Consider the following 16,836-nt stretch of genomic DNA (forward strand, 5'->3'; position numbering starts at 1 on the left):
GTCCAGGTAGTAGTTTAGCAACAGCTTTGCAAATTACAAGGTGACACTTCGAGAGTTAGCTGCAGCAACGTCATAAGCCCTTCTAGGTCTGAGAAAAGGATCCCCATCTACTAGTCTATTTAATACTGCTACCTTAGGGTGGGGGTGGGAAGCATGTCTTACCTCTGAAAGTAATCCATTAGGACCTTCAGTGCGGAACGAGACTGGTCTCTGGGAGAACCACTTCTCGGCTGCAGAGAGGGGCCAGGCCCCTTCATTTTCACCTTCAGGTCGTTCCCAAATGAGCCAGGAAGCGACGCCTTACTGAGGTGCCAGATGAACTGCAGCACTGGGCCCCCCCCGCCCCGAGTCCAGCTTGGGGCTGCAGGGTTCACCAGGTCATGGGGCACCTTGTGGTTACACGGCAAGCCCCACCTCTCCTCCACGCCTAAACACATTTCACGACTTCACGTATGAAGACTTTTCTCTCGTTCGTGTGCTGTTACGAAGTTCCTTTTCCTGGGGAACCCTTGTTGCGTGTAGTATTTTGAGTTTTCATTTCACTAACAAATCTGTGCACTGAAAGGCTAATTTTCTTAGTGTTTGAGTGCTGAGCTGTCCTCCCCTTAGTTACCGAAGGAAACGACCTCCGAGAATTTCAAAGCTCCTGCCTCCAGCGCTTTTGTGCACAGACGGAGGGAGAGCCATGCTGACCAACAGCTGAGGCCTTGTATTAGAGCTGAAGAGGAGAAATTTAGTCTCCGGGGCCCAGTTCGGTGTGTGGGATGGCAGTGGTGAGAAGATGCAGCAGATAAGCCATTTCCCACCTCACCCCTGGTGCTGAACTCTCATGTAGGAACAGTGCACAGGGTCAACCAGTCACTCCACATCCAAAGAGCAACAGACCCAAGTCTGATGAGGAGCGGCTGAGGGAACTGGGGGTGTTTGTCCTGGAGAGGAGGAGGCTGAGAGGGGAACCTTAACACTCTCTACAGCTGCCTGACAGGAGGCTGTAGACAGGTGGGGGTCAGTCTCTTCTCCCAAGTGACAGGACAAGAGGAAAAGGCTGCAAGTTGCAGCAGGGGAGGTTTAGATTGGATAGCAGGAAAAAATTCTTTCACTAAAAGTGTGGTCAAGCACTGGAACAGGCTGCCCAGGGAGGTGGTTGAGTCCCCAGCCCCAGATGTAGATGTGATGTGTTAGGTTAATGGCTGGACCTCGTCTTGAAGGTGTTTCCCCATCTAAATTCTGTGATTCTTAAAACCTCAGAAATGGTTACAGCTTGCAAGAGGACGGATCTGTACGTGAACAGTTATGACAGACACAGGTGGCTGCCTGCTGAGATCCTGGCTGCCAGCACCCATAGCTCCCAACACACTGCAGCGTGCCTGTTGTAAAAGCCACACTTACAGCCTGGTCATCTCTATTCATGTCTCTCAGATAGACAGCAAATAAGAAATTAATTTTATTTTCCTAAACAAAGATGATAAATAATTTAACACACAATGTAAGAATTAGCAGGATAGCAGCAAGTTCAACTACAAACAGAATAAAACTGCAATAAAAAAAAGTTGCCACTAATCAGTACTACGTTCTCTTTCACCCATAAAGGACCTACTCAAAAGTTTAATCCAAGAAGATTTTTCTTAAAATTATCGTTTTGTTAGAAGAATCAAACCAGGCATATGCGTTTTGTACTCAACAAGATGTGACTGCTTCAGTTTTGGAAGGCATCCACCTGTGATGTCCCATCTCTGCAACAGGAGTTGTGAAGTCCTTGCAGAAGGCAAAGGGGCCACCACCAGAAGTTGGCAGCGCCAGCGTGTCCCATGGTTACAGAACAGTCCGGAGGAGGGTGGAGATGGGAGGAGGATGATCACCACCACGCTGGCACCACTGAGACGCTGAGTATTTCCATGTTACAAGCCAGATCCTATGCCCAGAAAATATGTGAGGGTTTATTGGAAATACTCTGCGCTGCTTGAGGGGAGGAGTTAAGAGCCCTTATCTGTCCCAGGGCTATACACAGTTGCTGAGAGTGGAGGCATTTCCCCTTGGAATGACAAAGACAGAGAAGTTCTCCCATTCTGTTGACCTCTGGGGTTATGGAAATTGCAAGAGATACTAAAAAAATAAATCTATGGAGACATTTTAGTTCTGCATGAGATTTTAAATTTATGTAAACCAGTTCTCAAGAAAAAGGATTCTTTAATAAAGACCTTGGAGTGTGCGTTCATATCTAAATAAAAAAAACAGATTAATTTACTTGGATCTGAGTAGATCTGTAGGAATCTGGCATTAGTATTCCCAGTATGGGAATACTAACTTGGGAACAGTATTCCCATTTCACAGGCATATCAGATCTTTAATATTCCATTTTGAAGAGGAGCTGAGAGTAAGAGTGTTCCACAAAGAAAACAAAATTAATTCTAAAACACATTAGGAAACACTTTGATTGAGCATAAGAAGTCCTTTGAAATAAATACAGTATTCAGTAGGGGACAACAAAATATTACCATTTGCCCACTCCTCCCCACAATTATTTTGCTCCTTAGTGTTGTGTATTCAGAAAACATTTTTAGTGCACAGTAAAAATATCAAAACAAAAAGGGTCCAAGGTTATCTACAGCGCAAACATGATCGTCAAACTGGTGTTGCCTGGGTGGCCTTTTCTCCATCTGTATTCGAGGCAGCCATTCCATTTTGATCTATTTCCAAAACCTGTAAAAGCCCAGCGCTATTGCTAAGCAAGTGAATACGGAAGCTGTTAAAAAAAAAAAAAAAAAAAAGGAAATAATTAGCTGCATGCTCAATTGTATCATCTTCTACATACAGGAAATTAACTGCAAACAGATGGAGGAACGGTAACAGCTCTAGAGTAGAGCCTCCTAAACTTCCTGAATTGCTGCAGGTGTGACAGAATAATTTTAGAAGATGATGACTTGTCTTTGATGTAGCCCCCTGCACAGTAGCACTGCCCAGGCGGCAGGATGGGAGGTCGAATTCAGCAGCCTGAGGACTTGTGTTTTCAGGGACACATCTGAGTAACCGCACGGGATAACAGAGCTCAACAGGCTACAGCAGCTTTCCCTGTCGTCACCCATCTATTGGAAACTGTATTACAGGAGAGATGGCTGTACCAGGTCTTCCATCAGATATAATTAAAATAATTTCCCACAGGACAAAGTGACAATGCACCAACAATACACGTACCCGATGCTACAGCAGGGTATGCAGGCAGCACCTCCGAAGCCCGAGGAGTTGCCTTTCAGATTTGTTAAACTGTTGTTTCAGTTGGTGTTACAATAAAGCTAATTATGTTTCCCTTCGAACTTGTTCTCACTTCCAAATATAATGCGTTACTCTCTTTTTCCAGCTTGATACAATAAAAAATCTCACTGGTTATGTATATATTGAGGAGACAACCTCAAGTCAGACTGAGTATGTGTTCTGCTTGAGAGGGGAAGTACAAGCACTGCCACACTGAAACTGTGTGTCTGCGGAGGACCGAACGGGAGGCAGAACTGGTCACGCTCAGACTAGTCCTGAACGGCAGCTAACTGCCAGGGAAACTTAAATAACCTCGGGAGAACTTCGGTACCAACTCTGCCACAGAAATGGCTGCCCTGCAGCAAGCAGAGGTACTGTCAGACCAGATAAGGTATTCAGGGTTTTTGTTTTTCTTAAAAATCACGTCCATATTTGTCCTAATCCACGTTCTGGGCACAATCCTAGTCCAACTGCAGCAGTGTCTGCACGCTCCCATCTCTTGTGTGTTCCCTGTCACATTTCTTCCAGTTGTGGGAAGCGGTGCGAGTCTGCCATCCCAGCTGTCTGCTGCCGCACAACAGACCGTCTGAGTTCACTTAGCACATACTCTTGAATAAAATTTTATACACCCAAAATACAATACTGGTACTCACCTCCTTGCCTACCACATACCTGCCAAATAACGTATTGTATCGAGCTTATTCGATTCCATGAGAGTTTTTAAGGAAGCTATTTCAGTGTCGATTTTATTACTGATTTCTGAGATGACGCTGTTGGTACTAGAATCCTGAAAAAATTACAAGATAGCATATATTTGACAATGATCTCTCGCTCTTTCAGCTTTGCAAAGCCAAACACAAATACCACTCTACCAGCAACAAGAAAGAAGCAATATTCCAATCTATCTCTGAAGTAAAATACATAACTGGTAAGAAAACTTGGAAGATACAGAACAGCATTTAATACAATCCAGGAAGAATACTGAAGCAAGAGACAGAAAAAACTCGGATCACACGGACTTTTGTCTCCGATACGCCAGTGCCTCCTAAAGGAGGCATTCATAGACACTGAACCTGCATTTTTGCAAAAGGAAGGTTTAAGCATTCACAAGCCCTATCCAGGAAAGGAAGGAGGTGCTGAAGATGAGACAGGTCCATCTTCAGCCTCTTACAATTCAGCACCCACTAGCAGGTTTGACAACTTCCAGCCCTTGAAATCCTTGTCTGGCTGTAGACACCCGAACCACCGGCCCCCTACCCCCAACCCCCCCCTACAGCTGGTCAGCACATCTGTTAACACCGGGAAGGGTGGCATGACAGCGCGCATCCCGCCTCTGACAGCCTGCACATATGATACCCGGGAAGCGAGAGACAAGGCTTGTGTGCCTCCTCCTGCCTGAACGGCGTTCAGCGCGCATCTCCCAGGCATCGGCAATTGACACGTACAACAGGTATGATGACACAGCCCAGCCTTTTGCTTCACCATATGCAAGAGCCTACTAACTTTGGCGAAAGTTTGGGGGTTACTAACATGCAATGCATAACTGCTCAGTATGAAACGAGCTTTGTTCAGTACTTACTTTTTTATGAAACTCTGTAGTTGCTTCCATCAGTTTCCTCTCCTGATCTGTAAACTGCAACAAAAGATAAATTACAATTGTAGTAACAGAAAACAAGCCACAGAACTAATAAGGGTGTCTTCATAGACCAGCTTACCATATCCGTCACTCTGCTCCTTTCCAGGTTTATGTCTAGCTTGCTGTCAGCTCGGATTTTACCGGTTTCATTCTTTAAAGCAAATAAAGATTATGAAAATAACTATTTACCCTCCCTAACCGGAGCACATAGGTACCTGCTGTTTACTTACCATTAGCTGCTGTTTAACTTGATCTAATTCAATTTTCATTTTCTAGAGTGCAGAGGAGAAAAAAAATAAAAAAAATCATGATTTTACAAATTCAGAAAACTGCTGACCAAGTTAATCAGTCATGTAAGTGTTACCACCACATGCATGCAATTATTCTTCCATTATTTTTCTCCCAGTGGGACAATTTGTTCTTTATTAAATATCCTAACTGGTGTGTTCAGTTTGTAAAGCCATATATAATATGCTGGGAATTTTGCTGAAAATAAAGGGATTATATTGTAACGATGATGACCTTGTTATTCTGAGACTAATGACAGCAAGAAAATACTAAAATGCTATCAAGCAAAAGCAAATCATGTCTCAATCACCAGTTTTATTAAATTGTTGCACAGAAACATCTGACTACTCTCCCGGCACTGTATGGTTAATGGTGACAAGACTGTACCAGAATCACCATTAAATAAAATTACAGAAGATGATTTTAAGACACGTAGATTTTTTTGTTTGTTTGTTTATAGAAGAACTGAGTGAGTTTTATGAGGTGAAGTATATTTTTATGGGATCACAGAAGTTGTAACCTACAAACACTTCAACCGATAAAAAGTAACCAGAATTACTTTTACCTTCATATTTTGTTCCACAAAAACATGTGACAGATATAACCCAACATATATTACAATTTAGCTGCTTAATTAACAATATTTATTAGTACCTCGTTCTCTGCTCTCAAGTTCGCAAATTCACTTTTCTCCAGGATGACCATATCTTTTCGAATGGAGTCCAAATGTGCCATTATTTGCTGTAAAGTTATTTCCTTAGAAACAATAAAACATGCCATTGATTAAGCTGCATACTTTCTGGCAAGTACAGTAAAGATATTTAGGTCTGAAATCATGAAATTAGCTACTGCAAAGCACAAAAATAAGGAGAGCCTCCAACAAGAAAGTGACAAAACCACAGAACTTTATAGCCGCAATTGGTTTGAAAGATGATGTTTTGGCTTTGTGCTTTTCCTGTTGCTTTAATACACTACCTCTGAATTTAAGCAAAGCAGCCAGATGTGTTAGCCCAAGTAGCTGTGAAATGAAATAGACCTGAAACTACAGGTTAATCCTTCATTGCCTTACATTTCCAAAGAATGCTCACAGCCCATCAAGCAGTAATTGCTGGTTTGAACCCAGTTGCTAAGGTAACACTTCCATTTCTTGCCCGCAAAGTCATTAAAAGCCAAACACTTAATGATACAAGTATCACACTGTCCTCTCCGTGTTGAACTCTGACAGATACTAAACAGCACCGAAAAAAGCCTTCCTGGTGTTTGGGCTAACAAGTTCATAATTCATTTGCTATTTATAAACTACAGAGTAAAAAAAAACTTAAGAAAAGACAGGAAGAAGCTTTAAATTTTAGAATCTTGAAAGCAATACTCCTTCAGTTCGCATAAGGAAGCGACGCTACTATTTAGCATGGAAAATGACATATCTCTGTGGGATTCTGCTTTTAAAGCTGAGAGCCAGCAAAAGGAGGAGCTCTCCTTCAGATTACAAGCAAACACCATTTCTCGGATCCCATGTTCAACTAAATTTGTTAAAATATGCTCTGACCCAACTACCACTGACATCTGACTGCTTTGTTGAACACAATGAAGTTTTTACAACTCCTGGGAAAACTTCAGTTGCATTTACACTGAGGAGCTGATTCGCTTCATCCCATCTTAAAACACTCAGTTTCAATCCTGACTACACTATAAAAAACAGCGTTTCTGCCTAACACAATTCCATGCAAATTATATCTGCGATACTTTCTTTACACATACTAGAATTTCCAAAAAGAAAGGTTTCCGTTTGATAAAAAACAAGACGTAAGTTCTTGTCTTCTGTGATTTATAGGGAAAAAAAAGTTACACAACTTTTATTAAGAATAAATGCCAGTAAGATAAAAATCTGTTGGAAGTAAGGCTCAGCAGTTTAAATAAAATAGCAATGAATGTCTAATTGCATTAACTCACTGAAGAAGAATGGCATGTAATTTCAACTTGCACAGCCTTCCTGAGTAATTATTAAAACCATTACTGTGCATCAGAGCTTTATTATCCTGGCCCAGATGTCTAGCCTACAAGGAAAAGTAAAGTTATTTTTATTTTGGCAATTTGTTAAAAGGAAACTTCTCACCACCTCTATTACCAGCAGGAAAACCAGCCACACTACTCAACCGACTCACCGCCTCCAGATATGTCCACAAACGTGAACGTCTAAGTGAAGGAGACGCCTCAATGCTTTGCTCGAGCACAGGCCGAGGTGCTGAGCTGACCAGCGCAGACTTACACCAACAGCTCCATCATTCGGAGCCCACCTTCTGTCCTCCTGGGCACGTGATCCACCACAGATGACACCCAGATGGCTAAAACCTCTTCCTCCTAAATGAAGGTGGCTCTGTCCACCCCACCTGGTGGGAACAGTTCCTGGCCTTGGACTTCCACATTGTGCCCAGCTCAGGGAGACCGACAGCTGGCAGAGGTCAAAATCAAACCGTGGTGGCTTTGCACAGCTGCGTGGTGGTGCGCACACCCCAGCCACATTTAGCTCTTACTACAGGTGTAGCTTTAGTGACTGAAACGCAGAGTAAAACTGTGAAATCGTTTTAATGGTAGGTTTTAATTTATGAATAGAAAAATAGGACAAATACAGTGTACCTCCGAAGAGAGCTGACATTGTTACTGAAGTTCAATAAAAACACCAACAGTTTTCTGGTATTTTAGGTGGCCTTGTTATCCCTCGGGAACCCCTCCTCGAACCTCTCTTTGCCCTCAAGCACTGTAAAGCACAGTTAAAAGTTTGGTCTCACCTGAGAGCTTTTCAGCAGTAAAGCCATCCCTGCATTACATTTATATATGCTGGCTGCATTTGGAAAACATTCCTGTGAGATGGAAGGTTTAAGATACTACTATTCTTAACACCACCTTGAAACTTAGGAAAACCTATCTCAGTGAAGTGATTCTAGTGCTATAGTAGAGTTGCTCTCTAGTCATTTAAATATGCAAATACGAGCTGTTAATAATTACACAACGCTGTATATGTACACCATAGATTACTTTTTACCTGCTGAGCCTGCGTAACCATATCCTTATAGACTGTGTCTAAGCTGACGTTTGACAGGGTTATTAATGCTGATACGATGGTCTCCGCTTGTTCCTTCCCAAAGCCTGGAAGACAGTTGAAGGATGCCAAGTTAAGGCAGTATTAGAACGCTCAAAGAAGAGGAGAGCGAGAGGTACATAATAAACTGGGACACCCAAGTGCTGTACCTAACTACAGTGGCAAATGGGAAGTCACACGATTACTGAAAAGTGACAGCGAGAAGCCAGTCACTGTGACTTTTACCTAGAAAAACCAGACCTAATGACGCAGAAATCCGAAGCACGTTAACTTTTAACATATCGAAATACTCTATGCATGCAGCCACCAGGACCAAATTTCTGTACAATCTTTAACTGTTCATGCTTATAAAAAAATATTCAGCAAAATTTAAATTTATAATGAACTTCCACAAATTCTGTTAAAAATCTAACTTAACTAACTTAACTAACTTAACTAACTTAACTAACTTAACTAACTTAACTAACTTAACTAACTTAACTAACTTAACTAACTTAACTAACTTAACTAACTTAACTAACTTAACTAACTTAACTAACTTAACTAACTTAACTAACTTAACTAACTTAACTAACTTAACTAACTTAACTAACTTAACTAACTTAACTAACTTAACTAACTTAACTAACTTAACTAACTTAACTAACTTAACTAACTTAACTAACTTAACTAACTTAACTAACTTAACTAACTTAACTAACTTAACTAACTTAACTAACTTAACTAACTTAACTAACTTAACTAACTTCGAGCTACAAAGCATGTATCCTGTAAAATAATACAATTGAAAGGTAAGTCTGCTTACACTGAAAACGTTCTGCACAGATAGGGAAACACACAAAACTGATTTTAAAACTGCTGCATCCATTGCATGCAGAATGAAGTCAAACTGGGAGTTTTGCTTTCTGGTGATAAAAACTACACTGTATCCATAGCATGGTGCCATTTGGAAGTGTTAAAGATGATGTGTAGTGAATAGCGAAAAACATCCCCAGCTGTATCTGGGTTTTAGCTGTGCCTGATCTAGTGCTGAGAGCTTCTGCCCTGAAGATTTATTTCCAGCCATCTCACTGACATGTATTTCAATTGGCCCATTTTACAAAGTGGGATCAATTAACATTTTGTTGAAAATGCTTTAAAGGCAAACTCCTTAGAGAAATATGCCACTGCTCCCTTCTAAAATACTGGTATTGTCAAGCTGCACTATGGGTTTACATTACTTAGAAAAGCTATGCATGCTTTATGACAGTTTCCTGCCACTAAGGGGTGTGATAATACTGCTTCGGTTCCTCTGAATTTTCAGGGTTACTAAGGTTTTTGCCAATTCATCATTTTATTCTTCCTTTATAGCAGGAACATCCTTGTTGCATGCAAATTTTGAAAAATGTGGAGTTCATATATGCAAGAGAATGGAGCCTGAAAACCATCTGCAGCAAGTTTGAGAAAAATTAAATGCCTCTCGCTTTTGTGATTATGTATAGGTTTTACCTAAAGAGCCCTGTCACTGTAGTACTAAAGTATTTGTAGAAGTTATGGAACAGATTAAACTGAGTAATAACACTGTGTGCCCGCACCAGACAGATTTCACCCCACGAGTTCTAAAGGAACTTTGAAGAAGAAATAGCTGAATTAGTCCTGGGGACAAGTAACATTTCACAGCCTACCTTAGTTACCCAAGGACTGGAAAATGGCAAATACTGGAACTGCTTTTAAAAACTGGCATTGAAGAGATGTAGGGAGCTACAGACTGATAAGCTTGACATGCATGAAAAAAAATAAACATTGTTAGTAGACTATTAGGAGTCTTCTAATTACTAACATATTATTATTAGACCCAAGTAGTAAAAAGAAATCCTAACCTGTCACTTAGGAGAAAGATTTTGGGATTTTAAAAGATAGTTGCTAGTCCGATCAAAATATCAGCTCAATGCTTAGTGGGGATCAATAAAGCAAACCAAACCCTTAGGAATTCCTAAGAAAAGAAGCAGAGAACAAAACAGATGGAACATTATGCTGCTCTTCAAATCCATAAGACATTCAGTTGTCAAGTAATGCCAGCAGCTCTGTTCCCTCCCCTTTGAAACAGGATGTGATAGAAGTGGAAAAGGTTCACAGAAGGGCATCGTGAGTGATGAGAAGTATGGAAAAGCTACTGTCCAAGGAAAAGTTCAACATGCTAGGATTCTTCCGTTTGGAAAAGAATGACAGGGGAATATGACAGAAGTTTACATAATCGTGAGTGACATGACAGATCAAATGTTCATTTCCCTCTTTCCACAAAGGAGCTGAGCGGGCATTAACTTAACCTTGTAGAAACCAAATTCTGCATAAACAAAAGGAGTGGATGTCTGAAACTCCATGAGAAAGGATGTTCTGGGTACTAATCAGTTTATAGCAGTTCATGGACTGAATAAGCTTGTGAAAAGATTTCCACTGAAGGTTACTAAAACTCATGCCTGGCTCAAAACACCTCCAGGGTGAAAACAACTGGACCAGTCACATACATGTGCCCTGTTCTACTACTCCTCTGCAGGCACCGACTCACAGCTCCTGTCGGGAGAGAGAACCCAGGGCTAGATGGACCTTTAACCTGACTCCAGCCCTCACACTCACAAAATAAACGTGCAAGTATTAAGAATGTATCACAGTACTGCCCTGCTGCAAATAGCTGTAGTTAGAAAAAAATCTTATTATTAGCAGACTAGTAGAGGGAACTTCTATTAAAGCTTCATTTTTGCTAGAAAACAGTTTTAAGTGTTACTGTTAATTTACATTTAACTGTGTTACGTTCCTCAGCTGGAAGACACTATATAAACTTGCCCGCAGCTACAAATAAATCTAACATTAACAGTTATTTATACGGTTACAGAATTCAGTGGTTTTGGCTGGGCAGAGTTAATTTTACTCACAGCACCTGCTATGGGGCTCTGTTTTGGATTTGTGCTGCAGTGCTGATAACGCAGGGCTGTTGTAGCTGTGGCCGAGCAGCACTGACACCGAGCCAAGGGCTTTGCTGCCCCTCACCCCACCCCACCAGCGAGGGGGCTGGGGGGGCACAAGGAGCGGGGAGGGGACACGGCCGGCACAGCTGACCCCCCTGACCCAAGGGATGTTCCATACCATATGGCGTCATGCTCAGCGTATAGAGCTGGGGGAAGAAGGAGGAAGGGGGGGACGCGGGGAGTGACGGCGTTTGTCTTCCCAAGTCCCCGTTGCGCGTGACGGAGCCCGGCTGCCCTGGGGATGGCTGAGCCCCTGCCTGCCCGTGGGAAGCGCTGGGTGAATCCCTTGGGTTGCTTTGCTTGTGTGCGTGGCTTTTGTTTCATCCATTAAACTGTCTTTATCTCAGCCCAAGAGTTTTCTGACTGTTACACTTCTGATCTCTCCCCCAACCTGCTGGGATGGGGGGAGTGAGCAAGCAGTTGCGTGGGGCTTAGCTGCCAGCCGGGATTAAACCACAACATTCCTTTTTGGCCAGCGTGGGGCTCAACAACAGAGGCATCAAAGAGCATCAGCTGCCTTGCCTTCACCAGCCTCCTCAAGAGGCTGCCAAAACATTTTATAACATCAAGTATTGGTACTTGGGAAAACTGATAGCACTCATACTTAGTAGTACTTAAACTAGAAGTTTTCCTTTGAATTATTTATCAAATATTACTTACCATGGGCTTCCAGATCCTGCACTAAAGCATGGGTATCAAAAGTTACTTTCCTCTGCTCCAGGGGAGTGATTTCAACTCTTCTGACATCATATGACTTCCTAATGAGCGTGGCAGCAAAACCTGGAAATGACAACACGCGCCTAAACTTAACCTGATTAGTTTATCATGCTATAAGCTAATTTCAATTTCTGTCATCATAGCAAGGCTGCATGGATCTTGCAACAAAAAGCTGGTTCCTTTTGATTGCTTGGTTACAACACATGTTAGAAACCACCAATCCCTTTTCCATAGGAAATTTAATCAGCTAGAACTTGTATATTGATCTTAAGTGTATTCATATAACAAGGAAGCTGTGCTAGACAAGCACCCTGATACAACAAAAATAAAACCACTATAAGCAATTGCTTTCTAATGTTTGAGAAACGCCCAATAATTTTCTTACTTTTAAAAGACCAGCAGTTCTAACACGCTACCAATTTCTGCTGGTTGCAGCTAACATCATTCATTTGGTTCTTCACAGAATCTCTCAGCCTTACTTCTATCACTTCTATCCTTTTCAGCAAGGAGAGTGCCATGTCTGAAGATAAAGCTACAGATTTTTTTTTTAGAAAGCTATGCAAATCTGCTGGTCTGAATGAATTTGTTGGTTCACTAGGAAAGAAACTGGGCAAAGCTATACAGTGTTTGCACCCAATACCTCAGAGGTGGGTATTAAAGATCTACTCAATATTTATTACGTTGAGTACCTTCTCACATGATGTCTCACTGCTTCTCCTACTTCATTTCAAGGAGATTTTTCCCTTCATCTTATCTTTGCAGGGCCTTGCATGTTACAGATTCCATTTCGACAGATTCTTTGTTATCTGAAAGGCCCTATTCCTTCTAGATCCACACTTACTCAAAACTTTTTGCACTCCTGGCTCCCTGCCAACAAAATGTTATTCTGTATCTTATCTAGATCTTTACTCAAAAGCTTTGTATCATTTAAACAACAGGGAAATTATATTATGCCACTACTAGATAAATCAATTCACGCGCTACCTTTTATCTACTCTTAAGAACTGGCTACAACCAAATCCAACACAGTATCCAAATCAATGTCTGTACTAGATTTAAAAGGAAAGAAAAATATTTACGTGCATGAACATTGAATGCTATGTACAAATAATTAAAAACAACACTAAACATTCTTTTTCCACTGAGCCATAACAGCTTTTAAACACACACCTCTTTGTCCTCTAAATGTTTTAGTGGATTTTTTTCGCTGGGCTGAACAACTATATTGCATTCTCTCAGAAAAGATGCTATTAGAGCATGAAGCTTTTGGTTGCCTCCTTTCCCTATGGCTTCACTCCTGTACTCTTGACTGGATGCACGACTGGGCCCAAAGCTGTTTTCAAATCTCACTGATGTTTTCAAAGACCGTACCTGAAGCACCATTTTGTGATGCCTTCCTGCACCCCTCGGCTAACTCCCTTTGCTTCTACCTCTCAATCACTCCCTATCAGTCCCCATATGCTACTCAACCGACTGCTCTTACCCATGTAACTCAGCCCTTCCCTCGGGCTTGTAACTGCCCCAGGAAAGGCGTTCTGTGCCCCCTCACACACCGCCTCTGGGACAGGCCTCACGACCGCGCTGAGGCAGAGATCCCAGCTCGCCAAACGCACTGTGCGGCCCCCACTGTACCTCAGCAGACCCCGAGGTTCCCCCAGGCAGCAGGCAGCCCTGTGCCCCCTCCTGCCGCTCAGGCTCCTCATCCCGCGGAGGAACGGGGAGCCGCCCACCCTGTGCGCAGTGCCCAGCGCAGCCCGCTGGAGGAGCTGCCAGCGGGCCAAGGGGCCGAGCACAGCCCTGCGGCGCCTCTCACCTCTCCGAGGAGCCGGAGGCAGCAGGGCCCGGCGCGGGAGCGGGCCCGAGCGGGAGCCACTGGCCCAGGCGAGCAGCGCAGCGCTGCGCCCCGCTCCCCTCATGGCAACACCAGCCCGCCGCTTCCGCCGCGCGGCGCCAGCCCTTCCGGTCAGGCCCGCGGGGCATGCTGGGTACTGTAGTCCGCCGAGGGGAAGGGGCCCTGCCTGAGGGCGGCGGCACTGCGCCGCCATGCGGCGGGGAGGAGGGACAGCGCCCGCCGCGCATGCGCGCTCGGAGGCCTCTAGGGCAGCGCCGCGGGCGCCATCTTGGTTCTGTCGCCCGTCGTGTCTCGTCGTTTATATACTCGAACTGCTGCTAGCAGCCTGGCTGCTTCAGGCCGCGAACGTTTCTCGTAGCTTGGCTGAGGTGGTTGTGCAGAAGAACCTGATCTGTATCAAATTGGTGTGGGTCGGTTAGGGGCTTAGGGCAGGGAGCGTTATGGTCTGTGGTGTGTGTGAAAGGTGTTGCTGCATGTTAAGAGCGAAGATGGACAGGCAGAGTTAAAACACCCACAGTGTGTAGAGGATGAGATGGGGAAAAAAACCTGCGGGTTGCGCTTGCTTGGAAAATCTACAGAGAGGAGTGTGCAGAGAGAGAGGCCTGTGCCAGAGGGCTGATCTGAGGGCTCAGAGCTAAGCAGTGCTTTAACACTGCCCAGAAATGGAAAAACATCCTGGGTATTGTGCTGCAAATTAGAATGAAGGCCACCTCCCTTTGCTGCTAAACAGCCTGGGTGCTCTGGGGAGGTTTGCTGTTACGGATCTGGCTGAATCCAGAAACTGATCTGGAGCAGCAGCTAGGCAGCCTGGTCAGCCTGAGGGAGCATCCTAGAGCTGTATGTGGGAATCCAGGAAGGTGTGCCCAGTGCTTTGAATATTCCACAGAGAGTGCTTAAACCCAAGTTTGAGTAAAACGAGACTTCTTAATCTAGCCAAGCACAGCAGAATTTGTCAAAGACCTGCCTTGTAAGAACCTTAATGTTGCTTGCTTTCAGGCCAGACAGTACAGAGGAAAAAGCAGGCACCCTGCAGTAGGCCATACAGGATTCAGAGCAATTCAGGTCTGTATAGGTGTGGGCATAGAGCATCCATGCACATTGTGTGAACAGGAGAATTCAGCTCTGGAGGCTGCAAACCTGTTGACCAGAAATGCAGGGTCTAGTGACATGAGGGCTGAGCATTCACTGCACACACACAAAAACAGACTTTGGGAAGGGAAAACAGCCCCAAATTTCTCTTACATAGGGACTTTCATGCCTTTATGAGGTTACATTAGATTTGTGGTGGAGAGGACTGTGCACAGTCTAAGCAGTCCTGTTTTCTCCCATGTCTATTTGAATGATGCGAGCTGCTGCTGACAGCCTGATTTCCCATTATTCTCTGTCCTGAACTTACTCTGGCCTCAGACAACTGCCATAGGTGAACCTCTCTAAGCCTGGCTCTGCCTGTGTCCAACAATCCCCAACTTTAAATGCAAAACCAGCCCTGGCTTCAGTTCTTCTGAAAGATGAGCCTATAACTGTGGATCCTCATGCTTTTGAACTCTGAAGCTTTCAAACTGCAACCTGTTTTTATTTTACTCCCTATCAGAGCAAAATGCAGACTTTACAGCCTCAGAATATTTTTGCAAAATTGAATTCTTACTTTTCAGCTTGTACTAATTGCAATAAAATACTTCAGGCCCTCTCAGACATCTGTTTCATTGTAGAAGTCCAGGGATGCTGAAATTACATCTTAAAAGTGCAGACCAAAAAAAAGAGGATTGCTAGTGGTAAGTTTTGTAAAAAGTTCTAACTGCAATAGGAAAGTTTGAGAGCCATGATATAAGACATCTGTGAGTAAAAAAAGATGCATTTTTCAGCAGTCACCAGCAGCTGCAAGTTGTCTGAACTCAGCCCTCTGTGCTATTCCCAGAGGCCTGTTTTTTTTTCCCCACAGCTAGTATGATGCAATCCTTTAAGCTGAGCACATGAAAATCCAGGCTTTCAGAGCAGAAAAGTCTCCCTAGTAATGAAACCTCCCTTGATTTTCAGTTACTTGAAGGTCACTTCACTTCTGCTGCCAGTCTGGCTTTAGTCTTCATTGAACCACTCATCTCTATTCAGTGGAAGGGGCTGTTGCTTCAGTGGACTTGCTTACTTGGGGCTTTGGTCCTGCCTTGTTTCCTTGTGTTCCTAAGAGCCAGCTGGGGGAACCGTAGTTTGTTCAGGGGCATTTCCTCTTTCAGGGCACGACTTTCATTCAGAGAAATTCTAGGATGAGGACGAAAGTGAACTAAGATGTGTATGGGATATTTGGGGGAAGAAGCACTGCTGCTAGTGGCAGTTGTTTGAACCAGGGTAATAAACAAAAATTTGTTTTTATTTATTTATTTATCTATAAATTTAATTATAATTTAAAAAAAAAAGCCAAGGAACTTGCTGGAAGGGTGCTGGCAGGAAAGAAAATGCCTGGTACCTGTGCTGAGGTTTAACTTCACAGTCATGCTATGGTAACAGGTGCTGGATTCAGCAGAAAAGCCTGAACAAGCCTAGTCTTATTCAAAGCACTGAGTTTCCAAGTCAACAATTCCTGTGTTGCCAAGATACAGACATTAGAAAAAAAACCACCCCAAACAATAGCAACAAAAAGCTGTCAGTAAGGGAGAAGAGCCTCAGATCCCTACCCTCTCTGCAGGGATGTTATTGTTCGGCACTGACAATGTCACTGGCAGGCTCAGGGTGGCAATTGCTCCTTGAGCAGTCCTTTCCAACCACAAAGGACAGAAACCTCGCAGGATAGAAAGGCTGAGTGCTCCAGGGTGCTGATTTTCTGCTTCAGACAGACAGTGAGATGGCAAACTGGGTGTTTGGAAGCTGTTATTTCTGGCAGCCAGTACCAGCAACTGAACTCGGTTCATCTTAGTGATACAGAGCTGCTCTGAAGAAGAGGGTCGCTGTCCCAGCTTGCCATAGGAGGGCAGCAGCCTACAGCCAAACAGGGTCTGTGTATTCT

The 16,836-nt window shown here is 43.5% G+C and overlaps 1 protein-coding gene across 2 annotated transcripts; it reads right to left on the reverse strand.

Annotated features, from left to right (window-relative positions):
• Positions 1 to 1,422: 1,422 nt before the first annotated feature.
• On the reverse strand, positions 1,423 to 13,933 carry CCDC90B (coiled-coil domain containing 90B). Of its 2 annotated transcripts, XM_005232222.4 has the most exons (9): positions 13,803 to 13,933; positions 11,933 to 12,052; positions 8,214 to 8,317; positions 5,828 to 5,929; positions 5,116 to 5,157; positions 4,965 to 5,036; positions 4,829 to 4,882; positions 3,922 to 4,036; positions 1,423 to 2,743 (listed from the first exon to the last, which is right to left on the reverse strand). In XM_005232222.4, exons 1-9 carry the CDS (start codon positions 13,903 to 13,905, stop codon positions 2,688 to 2,690), a joined length of 768 nt encoding a protein of 255 aa, XP_005232279.3. In that variant the 5' UTR covers positions 13,906 to 13,933; the 3' UTR covers positions 1,423 to 2,687. The 2 variants fall into 2 exon arrangements, with proteins under 2 accessions (XP_005232279.3, XP_055657302.1); XM_055801327.1 differs by lacking the exons at positions 8,214 to 8,317; positions 13,803 to 13,933 and having other exon boundaries at positions 11,933 to 12,047.
• Between the last annotated feature and the right edge of the window lie 2,903 nt (positions 13,934 to 16,836).

This window comes from Falco peregrinus, chromosome 4, assembly GCF_023634155.1.
Source record: "Falco peregrinus isolate bFalPer1 chromosome 4, bFalPer1.pri, whole genome shotgun sequence".
Classification (NCBI taxonomy): Eukaryota; Metazoa; Chordata; class Aves; order Falconiformes; family Falconidae; genus Falco; species Falco peregrinus.